Source organism: Brachycentrus maculatus, unplaced genomic scaffold (genome assembly GCF_059751285.1).
Source record: "Brachycentrus maculatus isolate JH-2025_06_01 unplaced genomic scaffold, ASM5975128v1 h1tg000180l, whole genome shotgun sequence".
In the NCBI taxonomy this organism is placed as follows: Eukaryota; Metazoa; Arthropoda; class Insecta; order Trichoptera; family Brachycentridae; genus Brachycentrus; species Brachycentrus maculatus.
Window position 1 is genome coordinate 372,387 of NW_028280931.1, and position 26,563 is coordinate 398,949.

At 29.1% G+C, this 26,563-nt stretch overlaps 1 protein-coding gene across 1 annotated transcript in view; it reads left to right on the plus strand.

The window, feature by feature from the left end:
* The window catches only part of LOC148307969 (uncharacterized), a 416,767-nt gene that overhangs the window by 116,233 nt on the left and 273,971 nt on the right, over nt 1-26,563 (plus strand). Inside the window, exon 2 of the mRNA XM_088262474.1 lies at nt 12,735-13,341. Coding sequence (XP_088118600.1) covers nt 13,122-13,341 — 220 coding nt within the window. The 5' untranslated portion in view covers nt 12,735-13,121. The remainder of the gene's footprint in view (nt 1-12,734; nt 13,342-26,563) is intronic.

Sequence of the window (26,563 nt, forward strand, 5' to 3'; positions counted from 1 at the left end):
GGTCACAAAAAATATCGATTTTAATCTAGATTACAATTTTTTGATTGTCATTGAAGTATATTTTTAAATTCTAAATTTCGCCCAAGTCATGCGTGATTTATTAACTCACATACATATTATAATTTCAGGAACCGGAAGTATTCATGGCTCAGTTATTTTTTTCTAAAATTCGACACGATGACGTGTTACTTTAGGTAATTTTGTACTCGGAGAGTCATGTAAAGGCGTATTTGTTCAAGATTTACCTGATTTTACTATGATTGATCGTATATTTCTGCTTCAGAAAATTTTCTTAAAAAAAAAACAACGTATTAAATATTTAATTCTTAATGGTTGGCATTTATTTTGAAGAAGGATTTAATTGCCTGAGACACGCACGCAACTTACAGCTATATTTCATTCACTCATTAATTATTTAAAAAAAACGGTTGATATTTTTATGAAATAAAAGGCCTATTTTCGAATTAAAATTACGGATACGGTTTTAAAAAATCAAATGTTTTTTTACCTTAGTTACGACGTATATTTAAAGAACTAATGAAATAACAATATATTAACAGTTTTTTCAAACAATAAAAAGTATTTTAGGGAACCAGCTATGGTATTTTAAAATAATATATCAAACTAACCATCACGCCGCTTCTCCGCAGGGGTAGGCAGGGAGAATAGAACGCCACACCACTCTGTCTTTGCAAAAATTCTTCGCTTTTCCACGTTCACGCATCTTCTCATACATTTCCGCCGATTGTTTCGACTCCTAACCTCACCGCTTTCAAGTATTTGGCATACCTGATCGTGTCAAGTTTTTCTCGGTCTTCCTCTGCTCATTTTTCCAATTACATTCGCCTCATAAAATTGGTGTAGCGTTCTTTCCTCTCTCATTCGTTATACATGTCCAAACCATCTCAACACACCTTCTTAATTTTATCGAAAAAACTAATATTTTTAAGAATATTTGTATGTACCGTATACCATATTCTTATTATAACCCATTTAATGTTTCATCCTGTGCACGAGATAAGCCTACCCTAATGTATGGAAGTGAAGCATAGAGTTGACAAAAGCGGTATGAGAGTAGACTGAATGCAGTCGAAATGCGATTTCTCAGACAAATGTATGGCAAAATAATATGTGATACACGTTCAAATTGTAAAATAAGGAAATAATGCAAAGCTGAAAAAGAAAAAAATTAAGATCAAGGTTTGGGCCTGAGGAACGAATGAGTGGTAAAAAAGGTTAAAAAAATCATGAGGTAAATGTAGCTGGAAATAGTAACAGACGACGACTGGCGATAACTTGGCATGATAAGTTTGTCAAATACTTGATAGTGGTAAGGAGGTTAGGAGTGGGAATAATCAGCGGTTATGAATAAGGATATGCATGAATGAGGAAGAGGTGAAAATTTTTTGCAAAGACAGACTAGGGTGGCCTTCTATTTGCTCTGCCTACCCCTGCGGAGAAGCAGCGTGGTTAGTTAGTAAGTTACAAGAAAAATCCAATGTAATTTTCCATATAGAAATTCTGTGCCTCATTAACGACTAAACCTAATTAAACCTAATCAAGCTTAGAGTCCAATATATAACACGACTCTTTGTAAGAGAGAAAAGGATTTTCCTAATTTCAGCGCTGTAATAATTGGACGTAGAGAAAATTGCACCCAACCAACGAAGTAGTAGAATTAAAGCATTCACAGCGCTTATTTTATTTTTTAATAGTATTATAAAGCTTACGGAACGACTTCAGAAAATAAATTAAATTACACACTACTTTGTCTTCAAGATAAGGTACATAATTTACCCACCTTGACATCAAATTATGTGTAATTTTCCTAATTTTACGTCAAATTCTAAATAATTTACCTACCTTGACCTCGAATTCTTTGTAATTTACCTACATTGACGTCAAATTCTATGTAATTTACCTACCTTGACATCAAATTCTATGTAATTTACCAACCTTGACGTCAAATTCTCAATCTATGTTGGCATGTCAAAATGTAAAATAAATTCCCAAGTGGAGAAACCCAAATTTGTGAACAAGGGGAATGGGACTTGCTTTAAAATGTTGTGAAATGCATTAATATCGTTTTCCGTGCAGTTTGTTCGTAATCTGGGAGCAAATTGATACCAGTAATTCACTTGAAGTGTACAAAATGAAATATTTATACAACGGAGACCTTGCAACCTCTAGAATGCTTGTAATTAAAAATTACATTTCGCGTAATTTATTCTCTTTTCGTTCGTTATTCAGTCCATCCAGGTTATAAATTTTCTGCGCAATCTTAATTTTTGCCGTAAATAGAATCCAGCATCAAACGCAATAAAAAGAAAATGTGTCTTTCTGACATGATAAATGCATAAAGTTGGATCTCGTTCAAATCTAGTTACTAAATTAAATTACTCGTTTTCTCTATGGAGAGAAAAAATATGGTATGCGGGATTGCATTGGAAATGATATTAATATGCAGTCTACCAGAAACTTGAAAAAAAAGAAGAATCCTGCTATCTTCGTTATGCAATATTTTAAGTCTTGTTACAAATATTTTTCAAAAATATCGAAGCCATTTAAACATAAAAAAAAATCATGTGTACCTCTGTCGTATTTTTAAATGTTTTCATAAGAAATCTTGTTATTCTTCTTCTTTTTTGTTTGTTTTTGCGCCAAGAGCTCTTGAGGTAGTACGAATATTTAAACGGAAATATCACTGAATTTTTAAAATTAAAAATCGCGTATATTATAAACTATCAATATTAATATTGTCATTTCATTTCTGTAGTATATGCCTTTTTGGATATTTTTTTCTTTTACCATGTTCTGAGCAGTTTTGAAAAAATCGTTAAACTACGATCTTGTCATACTTGCTTTACAGTATACAGTAAAATTTACAAACCTCAAATTTAAATTTGATGAAATGTTTTTACACACTTTTTAATCGTGTCAGAAAATAAATTATTATTTTCAGTTCTTAACTGTTGAATAATCGTTTTCTTTTCAATCGTTATTTACCAATTCTTACTTTGTAAAATGTGACGCAAAACATTATTAAAGAATATAAGTCGTAACACAACCTATAAATGTATACATGCATACATACATATATGCACACACATCTACATGCATAAATACATAATAACGCATACACACACTATACATAATGTGCGTAGTATTTTCCTAATGTGTGTTTTAAGTATAGAGATGTCATCAACTTTTAGGTAGGGTTATAATTTTTTTAATGTTTCAACATATTTTTTAATGTTTATTTGCTGTCAAATTTTTTAGTGTGTCCAAATAGTTGTTTACAAATCTAGATTATTTTTAATTTTTAATTTCATATTTATTTTCATCTCACCAATAGATGTCTCTAGTGAAGTTCTAGTGATTCTAGAACAGTGTTTCGAAATTGGTCCATATACATATAGAACTTCCGAGAATTTGAGTAGTGTGGTTGTCAATTGTAGGTAAAATTGATGAATGTTACACGTGTGTTAAGTGATCACTTAAGCCTGCCTATAATGGTCATCAACCCCGTAAATGCCCAGACTTCCATATTCTTCTTCATCTTTGATGAGATGTCAAAAAATAATATTTATTTATTATTATTTTTAGTATTCCTCCCATGATTTCAAATTTAAAATTTAATCATTTAAACATTTAAAATTTAATTGTGTTGTTATTATTAATCGAAACAGTCATTCAAAACGTAACTGACCTATAAAAATATATTTTTTTGTATTTTTACAAAAATATTTAAAACAACATACGATATTATCAAGCAAAAGTTATAAAAAACATTACTTTCCAAATTAGAGTCATTGAAAACGTTACTGACATAAAAAAATATTTTCTTGTATTTTTATAAAAATAAATCAACAATTAAAACGTAACTGACCTAAAAAAAATATTTTCTTGTATTTTTATAAAAATAAATCAACAATATACGATATTATCAAGCAAAAGTTTTTATGTTGCTATAGAAAAACATTACTTTCCAAATTATTTTTCCTCATTTCGGAAAATTCCTGAAAATACTCGAATGCTACAAAGACCCGAATCCCAGGATTATTGTTACCGCAATATTCCGAGAACGGGGGTAGAGGAAAAAAAAGTGAATTCCGCACTTTTTCTCTTTCTTCTGGGCTCGCTCAGCCACAAAGTTCTCCCCGGGAGGGTGTTCGATATGAGAACGACAGAAAAAGCCTTTAAACACAGAATATGGGTGGGAATACCCCGCCATCCCGGATCCCACTTGATATATTGGAAGAATCCCTCTGTACTCCCGAAACAAGTGTGGAAAATGCGCGAACCTGTCTCCCGCAGTCAGAGACAAATCATTCATACATTTTACGATAAAGGCGGTTGGATATTATCTGAACAAGTCTGGAATCACCTTGTGTGTAGCGTTGATTTGTAGCAAAACACTCTTCTTATCATCCATTGCTTAGTTTGTGTATTACCACTTTTATAAATACTTATTTGTTACTAGCGGTTTTGGAAAAATTTTCCATCATCAGGTCGTTAAAATTGAATTATTACGATTTGACATTTGTATTAAAATACAAGTTTTCAAAGAAAGAAAAACGACAAATGAATCAAAATGGGAATATTTTTATTTGTAGCTACAACATTTTGAGTGTGTCCAAATACTTGTTCACAAATCTGGATTGTCTCTAACTATAGGAGTTATTTTTCATATCATTTTTTGACACCTCAACATAGATGAGAAAGAATATCGAAGTTTGGGCATTAAATTCATTGGGAATGAAAGATTTTCTGCTCAATAAAAAGCTTCCTTCATCTCACCGATAGATGTCTCAAACACTTTGTTTCGAAATTAATCATGGGCGGAATTGGTGAATGTTGCACGTGTGTAAAGTGATCACTTACACCAGCCTATGACGGTCGTAAATGCTCCGTAGCCCCGTAAATGCTCAGACTTCCATATTCTTCTTCATCTATGTTGAGTTGATTTATGGTGTTTATTATGAAAATGAGAAGGAAGACCTTCGTACCGACATCATTTGCGGTATTGAATGATCCTGTTAAAATTTTACCTTCTACCAAAATTCTATATAAAAATGGGATTAATCGGATTCTCAATCCCCTGTTTTCGACCCTCAGCATTTCCACTAGAAAATTACCGACGCTACAAAACTATGCGCAAAAATTCTAAAAATATATTCAATTTGGCAAATAATAAGGATTCGTTATTTTTAACGAGATTTCTTATGATAATTTTTGTCTGTAATTACCTCTGTAATACGGATTGTACATATCATAACTGCCATTAAAAACGGTTACTTTACGCATTACTAGACTATTATTTTAATAATGTTAGCATAATTTGGCAAAATATTATGCCATGACCTATAATATCATTAAAAAATGCGTTTAAATCTTGATAAAGCTTGACGTAGTTTGACTTGAACAGTGTTAAACAATTAATTTTCAACATCAAAATTTAGATCCCAACGTCATGTTGTCAGCTGTCACTTTTTTTAAAGTTTCATTTTAATTTTTGAACAAAATAATATACTCCAATGTTAATATGCACTTTGATAAATTCAAGTATAATTTATTTTATAGTAAGATTATTTTAAACACATGGTGATATTCTTCATTTGAAAGATCTCTTCAAAACCTAATGGCAAAATTAATGTTTGATCGATTTTTCGGATAGATTTAAAAGAATCCTGAAAATGGTTTTTAATTTAAAGTATAATTTCACAAGATTTATATTTTGTGATTTTTATAAATGACATATACACAAAGCAAAAATACGCGTAGTTAGTTTATTTTTAACGAATTTTTGCTTTAAAAATTATTTCACATGATTCGTACTTTAAAACCTCACTAAGAGCTTTGTGTCACAACTAGACCGGGTGTTTGGAGAGTCAAATGAATAGCAAGTGATAAAGGGTGCAAAGATCCGAATAATCCCCTTTTAATATGTTTTTTTTTATTATTTTAAAATATACTTTTGTCATGTACCTACTTATAATACGAGCAAATAAATATTTCAGTAGATTTATTTTAAATATGTGTAATAAACCGACTTCTCGTTTTGTAATGTCTCTAAATATTTAAATACGAAAACAAAACACTTGTACAAGACAACTTTTTGAGCTTATTAATCCAAACACGACTAGATTCGAAAACTACAAATGTTTTCATCAACTGGTGAAAATATAGTTAAAAATGTATTTTTTGAGAACGTCTGTAGTTCTCGAAAGCCATGTTTGTATCAAGAAATTCTTTAATATGGTCTTTTATAAGAGTTCTATTTTTATATAGGAATCATCGTATTTCCAAAATGTTAATACTAAATTAATTTTTATTTATTTCTCCGCATATATGTTACAAATCTATAGTGTAAGTCCAATTATAACATTTGTCTTACAAGTGAATATTATATTCAGGTTATATAAGATCTTTGACATTTGATTCGACGGTAATAGGTTCTATGCCATATACGTTTTACATAGATACAATTTACCGTAAACAGAGAGAGAGAGGTATCGCAGAGGAGCGGCCACATACCATATATATATATATATATATATATATATATATATATATATATATATATATATATATATATATATATATATATATATATATATATATATATATATATATATATATATATATATATATATATATATATATATATATATATATATATATATATATATATATATATATATATATATATATATATATACATATATATATTGTCGTTCTAGACGACTAGTTCTTAAAAATATGTGCTGAGAATCTTTGTTCCTCGTTTCTTTATTTTATGAAGTGAAATATGAACGAATTGAGGTAGAAGTTAGCTCTAAAATGCTACTTTGCTTCTTTAAAGACTCTTTTGGAAATGATACAGGATTTATGGGGCGTATTATTTGTAAACTGGAAAGAAAAAGAAAGTACTATAATAAAAAAATAATAAAAAACAGTTTAAAAATATCATTGACATTGACGTTTAGCACCACATCGGATTAACATATTGTTCACACCTTCCAACCCTGGTTCCCAACCGATGGTACGTTGGGCACTGCATTGAATCGACGTAGTGTTATCTTGATCGTTAATTACATGAAGGTAAAGTAATATATATAATGTATAAATATACATACATATAAAGAATGATCTGAAAAAATACTTTATGGAAAGATATTTATGTTAGTGATTAGTGATATTTTCTCACTTGTTTCCTTTAAACATTTTTTTAAGGAATCACCTATAAAGCGTCTATTTTAGATGCTTGTCTGCAGGTAGGATAGTAGGGATAGAGAAAGTAAATGTAAAAAATACATCACAAACACCCAGACCAATTGAAATTAAATCTTTCTTGAATTCATTTTGCAATTGGCGGGAATTGAACCCGCGACGCCAGTTTCGCAGTCGAGCGTCTAGCCAACTACGTCACGGTGCCTGCCGTGACGTAGTTAGGTGTTTTTTTTTAGTTGGGGAGGTTTTTCTTTCTCAGGTTTTATTTTCGTATGCTTATTTAATAATTTGATATAAACGTTTATTTTATTTATTGTTTCGGCATTAACTTTGTGGTAAGACATGTTACAATAATTAAAGAAAACACTTCGTTTAGTAATTATTTTTCGGAATTTGCAAATCATATAATAGATACTAATCACTCATTTCACTCCCATAAATTAAAATTATTACACCTTGTTCCATATAAAGGCCAAATTATGAATTATCTTGAAAATTTAGAAATACAAAAAAACCTGAATTCTAATAATAATTTATTAAATAATATATTGTTTCAAAATTCTTCGCCATTGCTTTCAATTTTTCCTTTGTTTTCAAACTCCGTTCCTTGACTAACCCCTTCCCCTTACTTTCCCCCTATCCTTATTTATAGAACAATTTTATATTTTATATTTTAGTTATTATACAGACCTGAATGATGGAAGTTTAGCTTCTGAAACATGTAGTCTATAATTAAACTCAAGTGGTAAAAAACGAAGTGTTTTCTTTAATTATTTTAAACGTTTATTGTTTTATATTTTACATTTCACCCTGTATTATGTGTAATTTTTTTTTCTTTTACTTTCAAATTTGTGTTCAAGTTTATTTTTTACGATTGTTCAATTTAAAAAAAATATATATTTACTATCCTTAATTGTTTTGTATACCACACTTTACTTTTGTTTTTTTTACGTATCTTGCAATGTTTTAATTTTTAGGTACCTTGTTAACTGTAATCCTAAAATGAGTACCTAATGACAATTACACATCGGAAACACTAAAATTTTGTTATTTTTACTTATGTAATATACGCATTTGAAAATAAATAAAGAAAATAAATATTTATTTTTGGTGGTGAATTAATAAATATTCTATACTTAAAAGTATATGTATTTATTTAAATGTTCCAGAATCAATACTCATATTTCCAAAAAAATTGTTTTTCGAATAAAATGTGATAAAACCTCTATACCATTATTTTCATTAAAAACGAAAAGTCATATTGGTGTATGGGTATTATGGATGTATTCATGTATGGGTTGGTATTTCAAAGTGTAAAACTCCCATTTACAAGTAGTTTTCATGTAGATGCAATAAAGGTGCTTAAAGCTTTATTTCATTAATAAAACAATTGAAAACAAAACATGGAAATTTTATTCACAGGCTTCGTTTTTATGGTCGGGTGCTTTGTTTGAAATTACATGCCTACATGGAAGATATTAATTACGTAAAATATTCACGCTAAATAATCGTGACTAGTTCCGTTGATTTCTACACGCAGATATTTTTATCATCATTTAAGTAAAATTAAAAAAAAAATACTAATATTTTTTAAAAATGCGTGTTGAATTTCTACTGAACAAAGATTTGTGAATCTAGATCTAGAATCCAGATTTGTGAACAAGGATTTGAATATACTTAAAAATGTTGGGAATTTAATCATCTGGTCAAATTATAAGCTGAAAAAAATATAAAATCTTATTTTCGAGCGTCTCCCAATATGCAAGTGTAAAGTAAAGTGTCTCTGCTGAATAAAATATTTCTTGAACTAATCATGAATGTCTCTCATGAACTCAAACATAAAGTCATGAGATTTATGTTACTTGAATGAGTTACAAAAAAGAGTAGCGTGGTTGTCAATCATGGGCAGAATGGTGAATGCTACACGTATGTAATGTGATCACGTAACTAGCCTTTGACAAATCTTAAGCTTTTAAATACTCATACTACTATATTGTTATTCATCCATGCTGAGATTTCAAAATGTAAAAAATCTTGATTTAAATAATTTTAGAATGGACCAAAATCCAGAATTTGTATGGTCAAAATATTGTGAATTGACATTTAATTCAAATGTCATAATATGCAAGAAGACTTAAACTAATGTATTAGTTATATGTATTTATGTAGTTTTAATTTATTTTACTGGCAGCAGCGTGTGATGCGCAACTAATGAATTATTCCTGGCTTTATCCTGTCATATAAACGAACCATTTGCTTGTTTTTGATTTACTATTCCAAAATTCATAATTTCGAGGTCTGTAATTTTGAGCGCACGGTTACAACAGCATGTCGCTGGAGGGATGAATTCAGTCATATTGGTTAGGGGTGTACATGTGTAGTAGATGGGGGTGTAATGAAGTTTAGATTAAAATTAATTGATAGCTCTAGATCCTGTGTAATTCTAGTAGGTAGTTAGGAACGTATGCGGGGTAAAATGCTGTATGAAATTATGTTATACGGAGGCAGTGAAATCGTGAAACCTTCAGCACATCCCTTTTATAGGTATAAGGTATTATGGAAGGCGTTCTTATTATTAAATTATGCAAATATGAACATACACACTTCCACGTCTAATTTACATGATTTATATTCTTCTTCTTCATGCCCTATTCGTACCCTATGGTGCATAGGGTACTGCATGGACCTAATGTAATTTTAAGTTGATCGTTCATCATTTGAACAGAAGGTGAATAGTCTTGCGTCTCAGGTATCAATGTATTAAAAAAGATATGTTTTATAAACTCCCTTCTCATGTTTTCAGCGGTAATAAATTTTTCACGATTTTCCATTTATTACAATTTTATGCCCTATAAAAAATCTCTCAATTTGTTACAATTTAATTCCTAACTATATCCTTTTTATTTTTTTTATCATTACAGTTTTAACATTTCTACCCCTTCTCTATCCCTCTTTGTCTGGTTTTTTATTTCTTTACGTGTCTAATTCTTAGATTATTATAATACTAATATAATTCATGTTCAAATTATCCATATTTTCTATACATCTAATTATTTCAATCGTAAATTAAGATAAGTATTTCTTTTAAACCTTTCGTTAAAACAAAAAAACGTATTTTTCCTTTAAAAATTTTTCGTCTCATTTCTCAGATTAAATCTGTCGTAATATTTTGTTATTTACATTCAAATTTTACGGTTTCTCTACTAGACAAGTTTACTCATTTAAATGATTTAAAATGATGGCGTAAGTTATGCTCGAAAGATGAAAAGTTTTTTATAGGAAATATTCAATAAAATTAAACTCATATATAATCAAGACCCAAAACTGCCCATGAATATAAGAACATTTTTAAATGAATGCGATTACATAGTTTTAACTCTTTTTTCAAGTTATTACAATTTATGATACGTAAAAAAGCACTTTGTTACTGTTTACCGGTGAAAACATTCTTTTTAATTTTAACTTAAAAATGTAAACCGTTTTTATGGTTCAAATAAATGTGGTTTTAACTACAAAATTAGTGCATTTATGTTTCCACATATAATACATTGATTATTATATTAAATGTGTATTAATCAATAGAAACAATTATATCAACTATCTACACAAAAGTTTATTATTAATATTTTGAATTCAATGCACTCGGAGTACAATCGAAAACCATTTAATATGCGCAATATGTCATTTGCTACCATCAGTAGGGTAAGCAGAAGTCTATAATTTAAATTTACTGTTTTGTATTTTTTTATTATTAACATAAGACAAAAAAGCTGCAGATGTATTGCCCCATGAGACAATGAAAAATACGTGTATTACGTTTGATTTTATTTATTTAATATAAAAAAAAATAAAACAACAAAGATACATTTAATTTACAAATATAACAAAAGTGTCATATTTGTAAATAAACTTTTATAATTCATTCAATCAAATTAAATAAATATTATAGTGAAAAAATCACTTAAAATCAGTTAAATAATGCATACTTTTTTTAAATTCACGAGTACTCACAAATCCAAAAAGGTCTTTTGTTTATATTCGCATTTGAAATTTACTTGCTAAACATTACTAAAATCGGTCTCAGATTGTTGAATGCATCGAAACACGCGTCACGAATATATTCATGAATAGAGGTATTAAACACGTAAAAGCTTAAATAACTGCCGATCAGTTAAGGAATTTGGTCAACCCTGATATTATCATCTGTTTGCCAAATTTATAATTAGCTATAACCAATGTTCGTGTAATGTAATCGGCAAAGTTCAGTTTGCTGTTATCATATTTGTTTGATGTTTAAGTAATTCAATTGTGCTTCTACATACGGCAAATTATACAAACACACGCGTGTGCCGTATTGATTTACTTTCAAAGCGTAATCCTCAATAGTATAGCGTAGTGAAATATGTCTTTCGCGTGTCAATTTAGTGCGTAATTACTATGGCTCATGTGAATTATTTACACAAAATATGGTAAATTTTGATACAACATTTTGAGTGTGTCCAAATACTTGTTCACAAAATGTGGATTATCTCCAATTACAGGAGTTACTTTCATATTATTTTTGACATCTCATCAAAAATGAAGAAGAATATGGAAGTCTGGGTATTTACGGGGCTGACGACCGTCATAGGCTGGTTTAAGTGATCACTTTACACACGTGTAACATTCACCAATTCTACCCATTATTGACAACCACATCACTCGAATCACTAGACAAATATAAGAGTTTCTTCTTAGTAAAAAGCTTCTTTACATCTCACCAATAGATGTCTCTAGTGAAGTTCTAGTGATTCAAGAACAAGGTTTCTAAATTGGTTCATATACATATATGTAGAACTTCTGAGAATTCGAGTGATGTGGTTGTCAATAATGGGTAGAATTGGTGAATGTTACACGTGTGTAAAGTGATCACTTAAACCAGCCTATGACGGTCGTCAGCCCCGTAAATGCCCAGACTTCCATATTCTTCTTCATCTTTGATGAGATGTCAAAAATAATGTAAATTTTGATTATTTGGCTGCACTAACACGCTTGATGGGGTTTTTGTGGTGATATTATCAGTATATCTGAGAAGATGGGAATTTATTATTGATATTTCGACTACCATGGAAGACTTATTTTCTACTTAAACTTTTACACAAAAAAAATACGTAACATATAAGTCACTATGGAGATTCCTGCACAAAAAAAAAGTTGTTATCTCGCGCAACATATTTTTTTAAAGTATATATATTTTTTTAAACTTAAGCATGTAAGTATTTCGGCTTGACACAGAGTTGGACTTAAGAGCCAAAATACATATTGAAAATGTAAATATATATGTTTACGTAATAAAAAATTAATAAAGTTTAAAAATATGTTTAGAACATTGAGTAGTACGGAAGTTACACACACATGAGTATATTATGAAGAAAAAAATACAAATGTTATGAGAAAATAATTTCATTTTTACGTGTAAATATTTTTTTCAAAGTAAATAATTATTTTTATTTTCCTTTCAGATTTCCTGGAAACTGGTGAATGGAATGATTGAATGCGGTATGAAAATTTAAACCTCAAACGAAATATTACGATCGATTTCGTATTTCGACTTATTACTTACAAAATAAACATTTATAGGAATTCTATTTGACTCTAAAGTTTCATAAAATAATGTTTAGGTTAAAATTTGAATTACGATAGATTATGAAAAAAAAAATGACGAATTTTGTAAATTATCTGAGAAGAATCGATAAATGAAAGTTATGAATAAAAAATATTCGTAATTAGTATAATCTTGTTTTCTCAGTAAATGCTTTCGGATATTAAGTATTAATATTCTTACGTTACTTAGATTTTTAAAGGGTGTTGATAAAATAATAACGTAAAATTAGTGAAATTCTGTGAAAATGCGTGGAAAAACTACGGCATCCTGTGGTTCGGTAACTCTCGTTGTGCTGCTGCTATGCGCCGCGGAAATCCTGGCACAAGGACAGAGTGCTGAAGAAGGACCTCCTTGTCGTCTCAGCGAGTTTTTCTGCGACACAGGACAGTGTATTGCCTTGGATAAGTTCTGTGATGGAGAGGATAACTGCGGGGATAAAAGTGATGAGCCGAGATACTGTTCACGTAAGTCAAAGCAAATTTAAATTACATTCATATATATGAACCAATTTAGAAATCTTGTTCATGAATCACTAGAACTTCATATATATATATATATATATATATATATATATATATATATATATATATATATATATATATATATATATATATATATATATATATATATATATATATATATATATAACATCTCACCAATAGATGTCTCTAGTAAATTACATTCTGTGTTTCATTTTTCATCTATTTTTTTCATAGGAATGTGTTTAATAACCTGCAATTTATTCTACATTTCCTTTTTCTATGATGATTTTAAATAACTACAAATATAATTGTGTCACCATTGGAAAAAATATTTATAATTTGATGAGATGTCAAAAAGTGATATGAAAAATAACTTCTAAAATTGGAGATAATCCAGATTTATGAACAAGATTTGGACACACTAAAAATTGTTGTAGGAAACAATACATTTATCATATACATACATATGTAACTGATATTTTGAGATCGACAAACCAAAAATACTCCTAAAATTGGAGATAATCCAGATTTATGAACAAGATTTGGACACACTCAAAATGTTGTAGGCAACAATACATTTTTCATAAACATACATATGTAACTGATATTTTGAGATCGACGAACCAAAAATAATTAATGTATCGTTATTATAACCCTATTCATAAGTTTTGCGCGTATTTAAATCCTTATTCATAAATCTCCACATAGATTAACATTCACATTCTGACATCTCAATATAGATGAAAATGTATATAAATTTCTGGATATTTACGGGGCTTACGAGTCATCATAAGTGATCACTTTATACCGTACGTGTGTAACATTCACCATGATTGACGGTTCATATAACCATTGAAAATGATGTTTTCAAACGTCTCTTCTTAATAAAAATTAATGATGAATGTAAAACGTGTATAAAGTGCTCACTTAAACTAGCCTATGACGGGTTGTAAGCCCTTTAAATACCCTGACTTAAATATTCTTTTATCTTTGTTGATACATCAATATATATATATATATATATATATATATATATATATATATATATATATATATATATATATATATATATATATATATATATATATATATATATATATATATATATATATATATATATATATATATATATATATATATATATATATATATTTATATATATATATATTTATATATATATATATATATATATATATATATATATATATATATATATATATATATATATATAAATATATATAAATACCGACAAATATAAAAATTACAATTCACAATGGTGACTGCAGGGATTCAAATTGCAAAAACTTATGTTCTGTTTTATGTCCAAAAAAAGAAATAAAATATCTAGGTGTAATAATAGACCAACATTTGAAATACCATAGTCACATTAATGAACTAGTAAAACGAATAAGAAAATGCATATATATATTCATTAGAATCCGAAACATACTAACCATCGACAACCTAAAAAGAGTTTACTATGCTATCGTTCACTCACTACTACAGTATGGCATTATTGCATGGGGAGGCTCATACAACAACATACTGAACTCAGTGAAAATAGTACAGAAAACCATAATTAAAGTCATCTTGAAAAAAAAAAACATATTTCCAACAAAATTATTATTTAAAAAATTTCAAGTCCCAAATATAGAATCCATTTATAAAAAAACCGCAGTTTTTCAAATACTAAAGGGTGACAACTATTTAAATTTAACAAAGAATTTATCATCGAGATTCTCAAACGATTTTTCTATTCCAAAATGCAACACCAAGCAATTTCAGCAAAACTTCAAATATTTGGCAATCAAACATTTCAATAAACTCCCTAAAGAAATAAAAAAAATAGATGATATAAAAATTCTCAAGAAAAAAATTAAAGCTCTATACATTTAAATCTTTAAAAAAAAAAAAATTAAAAAAAACTATTATATCTTTTATTATATAACATTAAACCACGAGTGTAAGTCCCTTTCCAAGCACAAGAGCACAGACTCTTTTATGGAGAGGCACAGCGAATCGAAATATAAAAGTTCTACATATGTATAAATGATTCAAATGTTATTATGTTATAAATAAAAATGTAAATATATTAAATGAATAAAAAAAAAAAAAAAAAAAATATATATATATATATATATATATATATATATATATATATATATATATATATATAATATATATATATATATATATATATATATATATATATATATATATATATATATATATAAATATATATATATATATATATATATGTATATATATATATATATATATATATATATATATATATATATATATATATATATATATATATATACATATATATATATATATATATATATATATATATATATATATATATATATATATATATATATATATATATATATTTATATATATATATATATATATATATATATATATATATATATATATATATTTATATATATATATATATATATATATATATATATATATATATATATATATATATATATATATATATATATATATATATATATATTTATATATATATATATATATATATAAATATATATATATATATATATATATATATATATATATATATATAATATAAGTAACTCGCAAGTGGAGACATACCTAAAGTTTGAAAACAAAGATTTGGATACACTAAAAATATTTTGTACAAACCCATTTTTTTTCAAAGGCGCTTCAATTATCATTAAAATAAATTAATGTTTTCATTACCTGTATTTTGATGTGTCGCGCTGGAAAAAGGGATTTTCCAAGAGAAAAGGTCTCTCCTAAAAACACAAGTAACATTTCGGTAGGCTGGCATAATGACCCTCATTATGATGAAAATTTTGATGGAAAATAACATCCTGACGCGTGTAACGTCCCTCGGTGTGGGGTAATTATTGATGGTATCATTAGTGAAAATGTTTGGGTGGTTACATTTTTTGAACACACCAATTTTTCCGCTGGGCGGCGCTGGCATTTTGTTTTCGGCAACATTAAAGGAATATTACGGCGCGAAAAGCGGTCTGTGTGCTTTATGATCGTTAGTCGAGATTTTTAATAATGTTTCGGATCCAACGCCTACCGACGCACTATCACCAGGATGTTTTCATTTTATTCAAATTCGTTAAGTCTAAAACTGTTTAAGTATTTTTTTTCTATATGCATTGCTTCAGTTCTTTTTCTTACTACTCTACTACTACTACTATTACTACCATCATGCCGTTTCTCAGCAGGGGTAGGCAGAGAGGATTGGCCGCTTTTCTACCCTGACATACACTCCTAGCTTACTTATCCATCTTTTCATACATGTCCTCCGATAACGCTGACTTTTTACACCACCAGATTTTAGGTTCTGATTGATCTGATTGTACCAAGTCATTTTCAGACATCCTCTTTTCTGCCGCTCACATTCGCTTCTTATGTTAACATAGTACTTTGTATTTTACTGGTTTTACTATTGTGGTTAGTAATATAAGCAGAGAAAGATTGAAGAAAACTCGCATGATCAAGCTTGTCAAATACTTAAAAGAGGTCAGGTCAGATGTCAGAATTATCGGTGGGTATGTATGAGGGAATGTGTAAATATGAAAGAGGCTTTCAAAGACACCTGGGCGTGTCCTATTCTCTCTGCCTACTCTTGCGTGGAAGCGGCATGATAGTGAGATAATTAATAGTGTTTGGACACACTCAAAATGTTGTATTTCTAATAAATTTGATATTTTTAAATGAATAAAACATTTTTTTGGCATGTAATTTTGACGTGAAATATCATGGAGGAATGAGCTCGATTGAAAATCTTAACATTATCTTTTCGCACTCTTGATTTTTATCTGCCCATTTGGCTTTGGAGACATCGCTGTATCTCCACCAAAAGAGATAACCTTTATTTAATTTGACCGTCTCTCTCCCGTTTGCTCCTGCAATGCAGTCTCTATTCACGGGCACCATAACGGGTGCCCCAAACTGCCGCAATCTCCATCCAGCTCGCCGGGGAATTTTAAGTCGCGGTTTCCGTAAATTCGGGGTCCGGGAAGCGTTTTCGCTTATGGCCTGGCCGGAGTTTTATTTGGCCTCCTAACAATGCAGCCGGACGAGGATAAAGGTGGGCTATGTGCATGTGTGCATGGATGGCCGTTGCAGCGTCCGATTTTATACGTGTATATCGCAAGCACCAGCGATTTTCTAACGGCTTAAGCTGGTCTTTCTATCTCTCGGCGGTTTGGTTTGAGAATTATCTGCATTCTTACTTGCGTGGAAATTCCTAATGTTTCAACCTTTTAAAAAGCTCGCCACATTTTAAATGTGTCCAAATACGGAGTTATTTTTACATTTTTGACATCTAATCATACATGTTTGGGTATTTATAGGGTTAATTACCTTTCAAAGGCTGGTTAATGCTGTACGTATGTTAATTGATCACTTTACGAGTGTATGATAAGTCGTAAGCCCTGTAAATATCCAGATTTTCCATATTCTTCATTATCTATGTTGAGATGTAATTATTATGTTCATTTAATTATCACGATTATTATGATATCTCAAAAAAGATAAAAAATTACAGATATGAGAACACGAAAGTCTGGTCATTTACAGGGGTAATGTTCTGTCATTGGCTGGTTTAAGAGATCACTTTAAATACTTTGTTATATTCACCAATCTAGTCATTTTTTGAAAACCAAATTAGCTTCTTCCACACTAACGAATATCCTCAAATATACCCGCAAATTTTTTAAACTACTCGACCTTAGTCAAGTATTTGAAAAACTTGATCGTAAGATTCCAGTGCACGATTCACTTTGATCTCAGCGTTCACTCTCCTTTCTTAATCTTCGTCATCTTATCATCCCCAGAAAATATACGAGATCAACTAACTGTTCCGAACTTGTATATGCGGATATTAAATATAAATATATAATTAGGCGCTACGAGGGATAATGGATGTAGGTTTTAATACTATACTACCACGCATGTAGCGAAATTGGCATTATTAAATTATGAATATCCGCCGCAATAATTTCGACGCGAATTTACGGGCATAGTTAAAATTTGATAGACTTATTTCAATAGTACCAGCGTTCAATTATTTCAATTGAGCGTGTGCCATATTTCTTGGCAAAGTGACGGTAAATTTGGATAATAGCACGGAATAATTCCGTTTACATTTTGGAGAGAAATAGCTCAGCAATATATTTACGTGTTAAGAAATGTATTACTCCACTGCGCTCTCACTAACCGTATTTATTTACGTAAAACGTATACATCCTTAATGTACCGGTATGGCACATATCTTTGCAACGTAAATTCAAATGTGTATGTTAAAATTTTACACCTTCTTATTCAAACATACAGTAAAACCTCGATACAACGGACTAATTGAGGGTAAAAGGTTTCCGTTACAGCCCAAAGTCCATTATATAAAAATAGGTTTAAATTTAATCACAAAACGTTTTTATTTTTAAATAAATAAACAATGTATTAAGATATTAATAAACAATACAAAACAAATAAAATTATATTTCATACTTAAGGCATTATCACAAACCTCAGAGGAAGAATGACCCGGAAAAAGAAACTTCGTAATTTTGACATAAAGTTTTATATTCACATTTAAATTCAAGCGTGTTTTATCTATGGTAAAAAAAATCTAAAAATATGTTTTTTCGAAAAACAGTTTTTCTCGTAATGGCAGTGTCATCTATTGAACTTAGTATCAGCACATGTAAAATTTTACATTGCTCATGGTGGACTACGTGCTTCTTGACATTTCTGCCACTTACCATTTTTCATGTTTTCTATTGTGTTGTTTCATACATTTTTTAAAAAATATTTTCTATGCTTCACAAGCATTGTAAAATTAAACGTATTAGAAAAGTGCTTTATATTTTTTTTATTAAACTAGACCGGGCCACAGCAACGCGTGGCGGGTACAGACGGTTTTGTGTAAAAAATATAAAAGAGTTCAGTAAAGTGCGACTTTTTAACCTGCATTTCCTAGTTTTATATCAGGCAATTGGCGACACAAGAATACGAGTATAACTCAAAATAACGTGTCACACAACCGTTTATTTAAGTCATCTAGTTGATTAATGGTACACAATATAGCCTCCCCGACCCGAAATCTCGCTGCATTTTTGTCAACATGCTGCTGGAAATTTCAAGATCCAGACAGCGGAAGAATGCACGTCCCGTATTACCCGCCATTTTATATTTTACCTGTACGGGTTAAGGAAAGCCAAGTAATTTTACGCTGTCTGTTGCTTTTGAAGCGAATTTCAAATGGCAAATTCTGCTCCTGGAATATCTATTCGAGATATCTAACAACAAGTGAAATTTTCCATAAATTAAAATAACACAAACAGCAAAACCCCTACATAACGGACCTTTATTTTAACTTCGGATGTAACGGACAAAAAATCCGGTCATATTATTTTCTATTTGTAAGATAACGAAGTTCACCATACCATATTATGCGTATTTTCGTAGTCGATTAGAGTTAATTATTTTTAAAAAAAAACCGGAAATTCTAAGATTTCGAACATAATTTTATTCCTTTTTAATGCAGGATTACCGAAAACAAGCGTTGACATCAAAAAGCAAAGTCAATAAGGACGAGTGGTCGAAGCCAATAAATAGAATTTTCTTTGTGTTTTATATATTTTATTTGTATGTAAATACAGTGTTATATATAAAATCATATGAAGTCAAAAAAGTATTTTGATTTACTTTAAATTAATTTTCATAAAACGGACTTCTGGCTTTAACAAACACTCCTCCCCCCAATTAATCCGTTATATCGAGGTTTTACTATATTTTTTAGTATGTTTTTGTTAAATATTAATCTGAAGTAATAAAACAACAACTACAAAGATGTTTAATTTACGGAAACATATAAATCTAACATGGTAAAGATTGTATAACGTACATCCGTTTTTTATTTCATAGAATTTATTTGGTTAATAAAAAAAGATTATACGTTACATAATTGACATTGAGCTTAAAAAACAAATAAAATCGTTACACATCCTGTACGAGAATCATAACAGCGTGTATCAGGATCCCATATAAAATAATCACTAGTAGTTGTAAAATGTTTTTTTTGGTAAAAAAAATGCTTGTCGAACTGCTACAATCTTTATTATCAAGCATGGCTACATTTCACAGCCGAATTCGGAAGATATTGTATCGGAAAACGGCAAATCTTGCGTGAACAGTGCCAGGCTGGTCTGATTAAGGTAAAGCGTGTTTCCAGGGTTTATGGCTCTGGAAACGTATAAAATTGTGGAAATATTTAACAATATCCCACGCGTACTTAGACATCGGATGTATTACCTACTTCCTACTTTAGACCCAAGAGGCACATGCTGGAAGATATTTTTTGAAATTCGATTTGCGGGAATATTTTTTTTATTTTTGTCTTGTAGTACTAAAATTCCCGAATATATAAATAAAATAAAAAATACAAAAGTAAAACAAACGTGTTTTTCGGATATTGAAAAGAAATCTACTTTGAATATTTGAAATATCTTAATAAGAGTGTAAAAAATGATACACAATAAAATAAATAAATATTAACGTGTCTAAAGTGATCACTCATCCAGCCTATGAAAGGTCATTAGTCCCGTAAATACCCAGTCTTCCATTTTCTTCTTCATCTAATTTGATAAATCAAAATTTGAAGTAATAGAATTATACACTCTCCTTATAATTTATCGTTCACTTTGTATTTTATCACTCAAAAAACACTACTTCGTGACTACCGGAATATTCGGAATAATCATTCCATCATCAGGTCAAGTGTTTCCAGGTGTTTTTTAAATGGTATTACACAAAGTGAACGATGAATGACAAGGAGATTGTAATGTTACCATTTCACAAAATAATCAATGCTTTTAATGTACAAAATATAATAATATTGACATAAATAATTATAAAATTGGAATTTCATAAAGTTAACAAAAATTGATAAAACTTTTTTCGTTTTTGTCAAATCTGTTCTTTCTTATGTTAAGTGAATTTCTTGTTTTTTGCTTTAAGTACACCATAATTATATATTTTATTAAATGCATTATTTTTGTCGGTTGCATTTTTTTTCAGATGAAATATCTTTAATGGCAGAGATATAACAAAATAGAAATTCATCGGCTTATTTTTTTGCAATACCAAAATATGACTATTTTGGGATTGAAAACTTTCTCAAGTCATGTGCAGGGCTGTCACAGCCCACCCCTAGAAGGGCCATCGTTAAATTTTATTACAACATTCGGTTTTACACCCTTAACGGGTCGGGCCGATGTCGCTTCCGTTTCCTCAATATTTTTTACGATGGAAACATGAAATACTCACACCCCCTCTGGCCGCCATAAAGCGTTTCAATTGTAAAGATAACGGAAAATGCTTTTGTTTGTTGCGTAAATACCAATTCAACTCGTCATTTTTAATAGTCTCATTAAACTATATAAAAATGGTCCTGTGTGAATATGCGAACTCGTTTTGTGGTTCATTTCTAGGAAAATATCACTTTTATCGCTTTTACACCAACAAACTGACAAGTATAATAATCGGCAGGTACCTATGTATGAGGAGATGCATTAATTTGGAAGTTGCGAAGATTGTTTATAAAGTCAGAATGGTGTGGCGTTCTATTCTCTCTTCCTTCACCTGCGAAAAAGCGGCTTGATGGTTAATTAGTAAGTTAGAATATATAAAATAACTGAAAACATTGTTTATTTTGAAAGTATGTTTCTAAATTAAAACCTTTAAAATAATAAATTTTATCAAAAACTCTCTTGCGCATTTGTGGATAAAACAAAACCTTTAAAAAAGCTAAAAGTATGTAAGATTTACTAAGCCTTCTCCTTACCCTTATTCAAACAAACTGGGGCATAGGGCAATGCATTAGTCGACCCAGTGTTCACTCCTGCGCCTCAGGTACAGTCAGGAAAAATGTTAAATAAATATGCATTTATATATATATATATATATATATATACATATATATATATATATATATATATATATATATATATATATATATATATATATATATATATATATATATATATATATATATATAAATATATATATATATATAAATATATATATATATATATATATATATATATATATATATATATATATATATATATATATATATATATATATATATATATATATATATATATATATATATATATATATATATATATATATATATATATATATATATATATATATATATATAAATATATATATAAATATATATATATATATATATATATAATATATATATATATATATATATATATATATATATATATATATATATATATATATATATATACATTCATGTATATATTGTACGATTGCTGCATGCGAAGTCGGTACAAAACACATGTAAGAATAAAACATCCTCTTTGATTCATCTCACAACTAAACCTTTCAGAACACAGGACGTAAAACCCTTTTTTACCGGATTTCTCATCTGAATTATTCAAAACCCCGGTCAATCCCTAAAGAACCACCACCTCGCCCTACCCCCGCGCGCCGACCACGTCGGGGCAAAGAAAGCCATTTTTAAATCTGATGTTTTACAGTCATTATTAAACGGGAGAGCGGAAGCATATGAGCCCCCATACTTACAACGCGGATCCAAGAGTTGAGTATAATACAGCAATTTACATACGGTAGTAACTCTGAGATATGTAAGATATGTAATACCTGGTAAGCCCATACTAATTTTTCACAAATTTTAACCCTGAAAAATGAAACCTTTTTTGTTTTATTTTGCAAAATGATATGATGTACATACATGAAACGAAGTGTGATAATAAAGCAAATTTAGAAATTTTATCTCCTACTTAGTATTTTGCAAACTTTTTTCATTCTTCAATATGAACCCTTTTCTCTACTAGTTTTTATATTTTATTTTGTTTTCGTCAATTTCGTTATTTTTTTTGAAATATTTAGTCTGCTCATGTTTTATTCGGTCTTCCTCTTTCCAACTTAATTCGCCTTAAGATTTGTTTGACTGTTCTTTCCTCACTTGTATGTTTCAAATGTGCAAACCATCCGAACACCCTTTTCTTAATTTTATCGATTATTCTCCGTAGCACATTAGTCTGAGGGATCTGAAAATATGAATCATAGAAGGTAATTTTTTAGTGTAGAAACAAATGGACACAATTTTCTATATCAAAGTTTATTTTTTCATTTTTATTATTTAACCATATCCGCTCCGTAGGTGGAGCATATGGAGTCCACAAATTGTCTCCAGGCTTTTCTCTCGGCTGCCAGCTCCCTTGCATACTCCCAAGTCAGATCCGCGTCCCGAAGTTCTGACAAGAACTGCCGACGAATTGTCAGCAGTGGTCGTCCTGGGCGGCGCAACCCTGATGCCTTGTAAAAGAAGCAAGCTTGATTAAGGCTCTTAGGAGGCATGCGGAGTATATGGCCAAGCCAACTGAATCGCCTTTTCTTGACGACAGTTGTGACCAAGGTTTGCTGCGTCCTATGCCTTAACTCTTCATTCCTCACAAAGTCAAACCACCGCACGCCTAAAATTCTCCGCAAACACCTATAAAATTTTTATAGAGAAGGGAATAAAAGGGAAATGTTTTTATTTGATGACCTTACCCACTCAATTCAGTTTGCACAACCTTCAAAATATAAGTATGAGAATATTTATAATTTTCACGATGGTATAAAAATATTTTTTTATTGGTTAATTGAACATTCTCTTTATTTAAAGAGAACACGAAAAATAAACTTATTTTAAAAGCGACTGAAAATTATTTTTTGCAAATTAAAAACGTATTAAAATATTTGTTTAATCTTTTACGAATATTTATCTAGCGCGTCATTATTAAAATAATTTAATAAACTCGACAAACAAGTTAATATTTGCCACCCTTGATAAATGAGGAACTAACCCTCTCCACCCCGAATAAACCGGACTCTTTACAAGGCCTAATCTCAATATGAATTATTTTATCCTTCAAACAAAGTGAGAATGAATGGCAAATATGGAAAGAGCTCGCAAGGGTAGCAAAGGGTTATTTGCTTGGGAAAGACCACAGTTCTTGATACGTAGTAAATTGAATTGTATAAAATTAAATTAGCTCTCCTAGCCGATAAACTTGATAAAACTGAACTACCATATTATTTTAAAATAATGATATTTTTATTGGACTGTTTATATTATTATTTTTTAATATATTTTACATTATTATTTTTAGAAAAATATTTTTATTAAGTTATCTTTTTAAACTTAAATGTATGCAGTTTAACAAATAAATACTTCACTCTAACATAATTACAATCATATATAAAGTAAACAAAAAATATCAGAGAGGAAATTCACTTGCACTTTACATAATATATTTATGAACAAGTACAATTTTTACTTGATAAATACCACTATTTCTTAAAATCTATTATGACACGTGTTTCGATGCATTCCCTATCATTTTCAAACAATCAAATACATCAAAACACGTGTCATAGTAGATTTTAAGAATCAGTGGCATCTTCCAAGTAAAACTTAAATTAAAAATGTAAATGTAATATAATATGACTGCTGTAAATAATGTAAAAGAAATTTTTCTTTGATGCACTTGTATTATATTTATAAAAAAATACTAAGAATCCAAAGATAATATACCTAAATCACTTACTTTCTTTATAAAATAAAATAATGTATCATGTATCTAAATTAAATACCTTTATGCGTTTTTAAAATATGAATTCAAAAAGACATTAAAATAATGTGTTAGTTTGTAAAACTTAATTCTTTAAGGCGTATTCAAAATATGAATTCAAATTAAATTTTAAATGTAAGTAAATAAAAATATCTCTGATTATTTGAAATAAGAATATAAATTGATTTAAAAATATATGTTTTATAATTTATAATTATTTTGCGCGTTCGAAATATGAATTCAAAATGATTTTAAAGTTAAATAAAAGTTTGATAATTAAATACCTTTATGTGTATTCGAAATATGAAATTAAATTGATATTAAAATATAATTAAAGTTCTTTTGATAATTCAATACCATTATGCATATTCCAAATATGAATTCAAATAGGTTTTAAAATATAACATTACCGGCTTAATTTTGAAATTGAATAGATAAAAATGTGTGGTTAGTGAGATATAAAAGAAAATAGGAAAATATAGGGAAGAAAAGAAAATGTAAAACAGGTAAACGAAAAACAACCCCATGAGGTCTACTCTGTGTGGGGTAAGTTTGTGATCATAATGGAAATGTCTCCAGAAAAATACGATACTTCAAGGACCCTCCTCACAGGAAAAAGGGATGAATTCTTAAATAAATGCATTTCTGTCTCTACAGCCAGGTTAAGTTTTTTTTTATATCTCTTATAGAAACTTCGGTTTCTATCATTAAAATGTTTCTCTTACACATGTTGGATTTATGATCTCTGTTTTTGGTACAAAACATTTGCATCCTATTGGCCCTATATTTTGTCGTTCTAAAATATTTGATAGGTGATAGAACTTTATTTACTTTTTAAATTATAAAAGGTCCAGTGGCGTTCATTTCATAAAGGCACAAAACAGTGCTTTTCTTACCTTATTTGCGTTTCATATAAGTAAAAAAAAAACATTGTCTACCATACTTTCATCACGCTTATTTTTTTTAAAGAAATAAAAAGGTTCATGATAAGAAATTGATCTCTTATTTAACAAAGCCCTGATATAAATCTCTTGAAATAATTTTTCTTGAAAAAAATAGATATTACTAATCTCTACTGCAAAAAAAAAACTTTGTAAACGCCACTAAAAAAAAACCTTTTCATTTTTCGTTACTGTTAAAAATGTGCACATAAAATATATACATCCATTCAATACATCACAAACATTTTTTTTTACAAAAATGCACGAAATTACGGTAATCAAAAAATGTAAAAACTTTAAAATTTAAGCCTTGATAGAAACATGATTAGCGGTGCTGTCTGTATAAGCTGTAGCTAGATTACAGGTCACTTACACCTTAAGTTATTTCAAAAAGCATTTTTCCAACTTGTTAGTTAATTTTTCTCACAACATTTTGAGTGTGTCCAAATACTTGTTCACAAAATCTGGATTATCTCCAATTACATGAGTTATTTTCATATTATTTTTTGACATCTCATCAAAGATGAAGAAGAATATGGAAGTCTGGGCATTTACGGG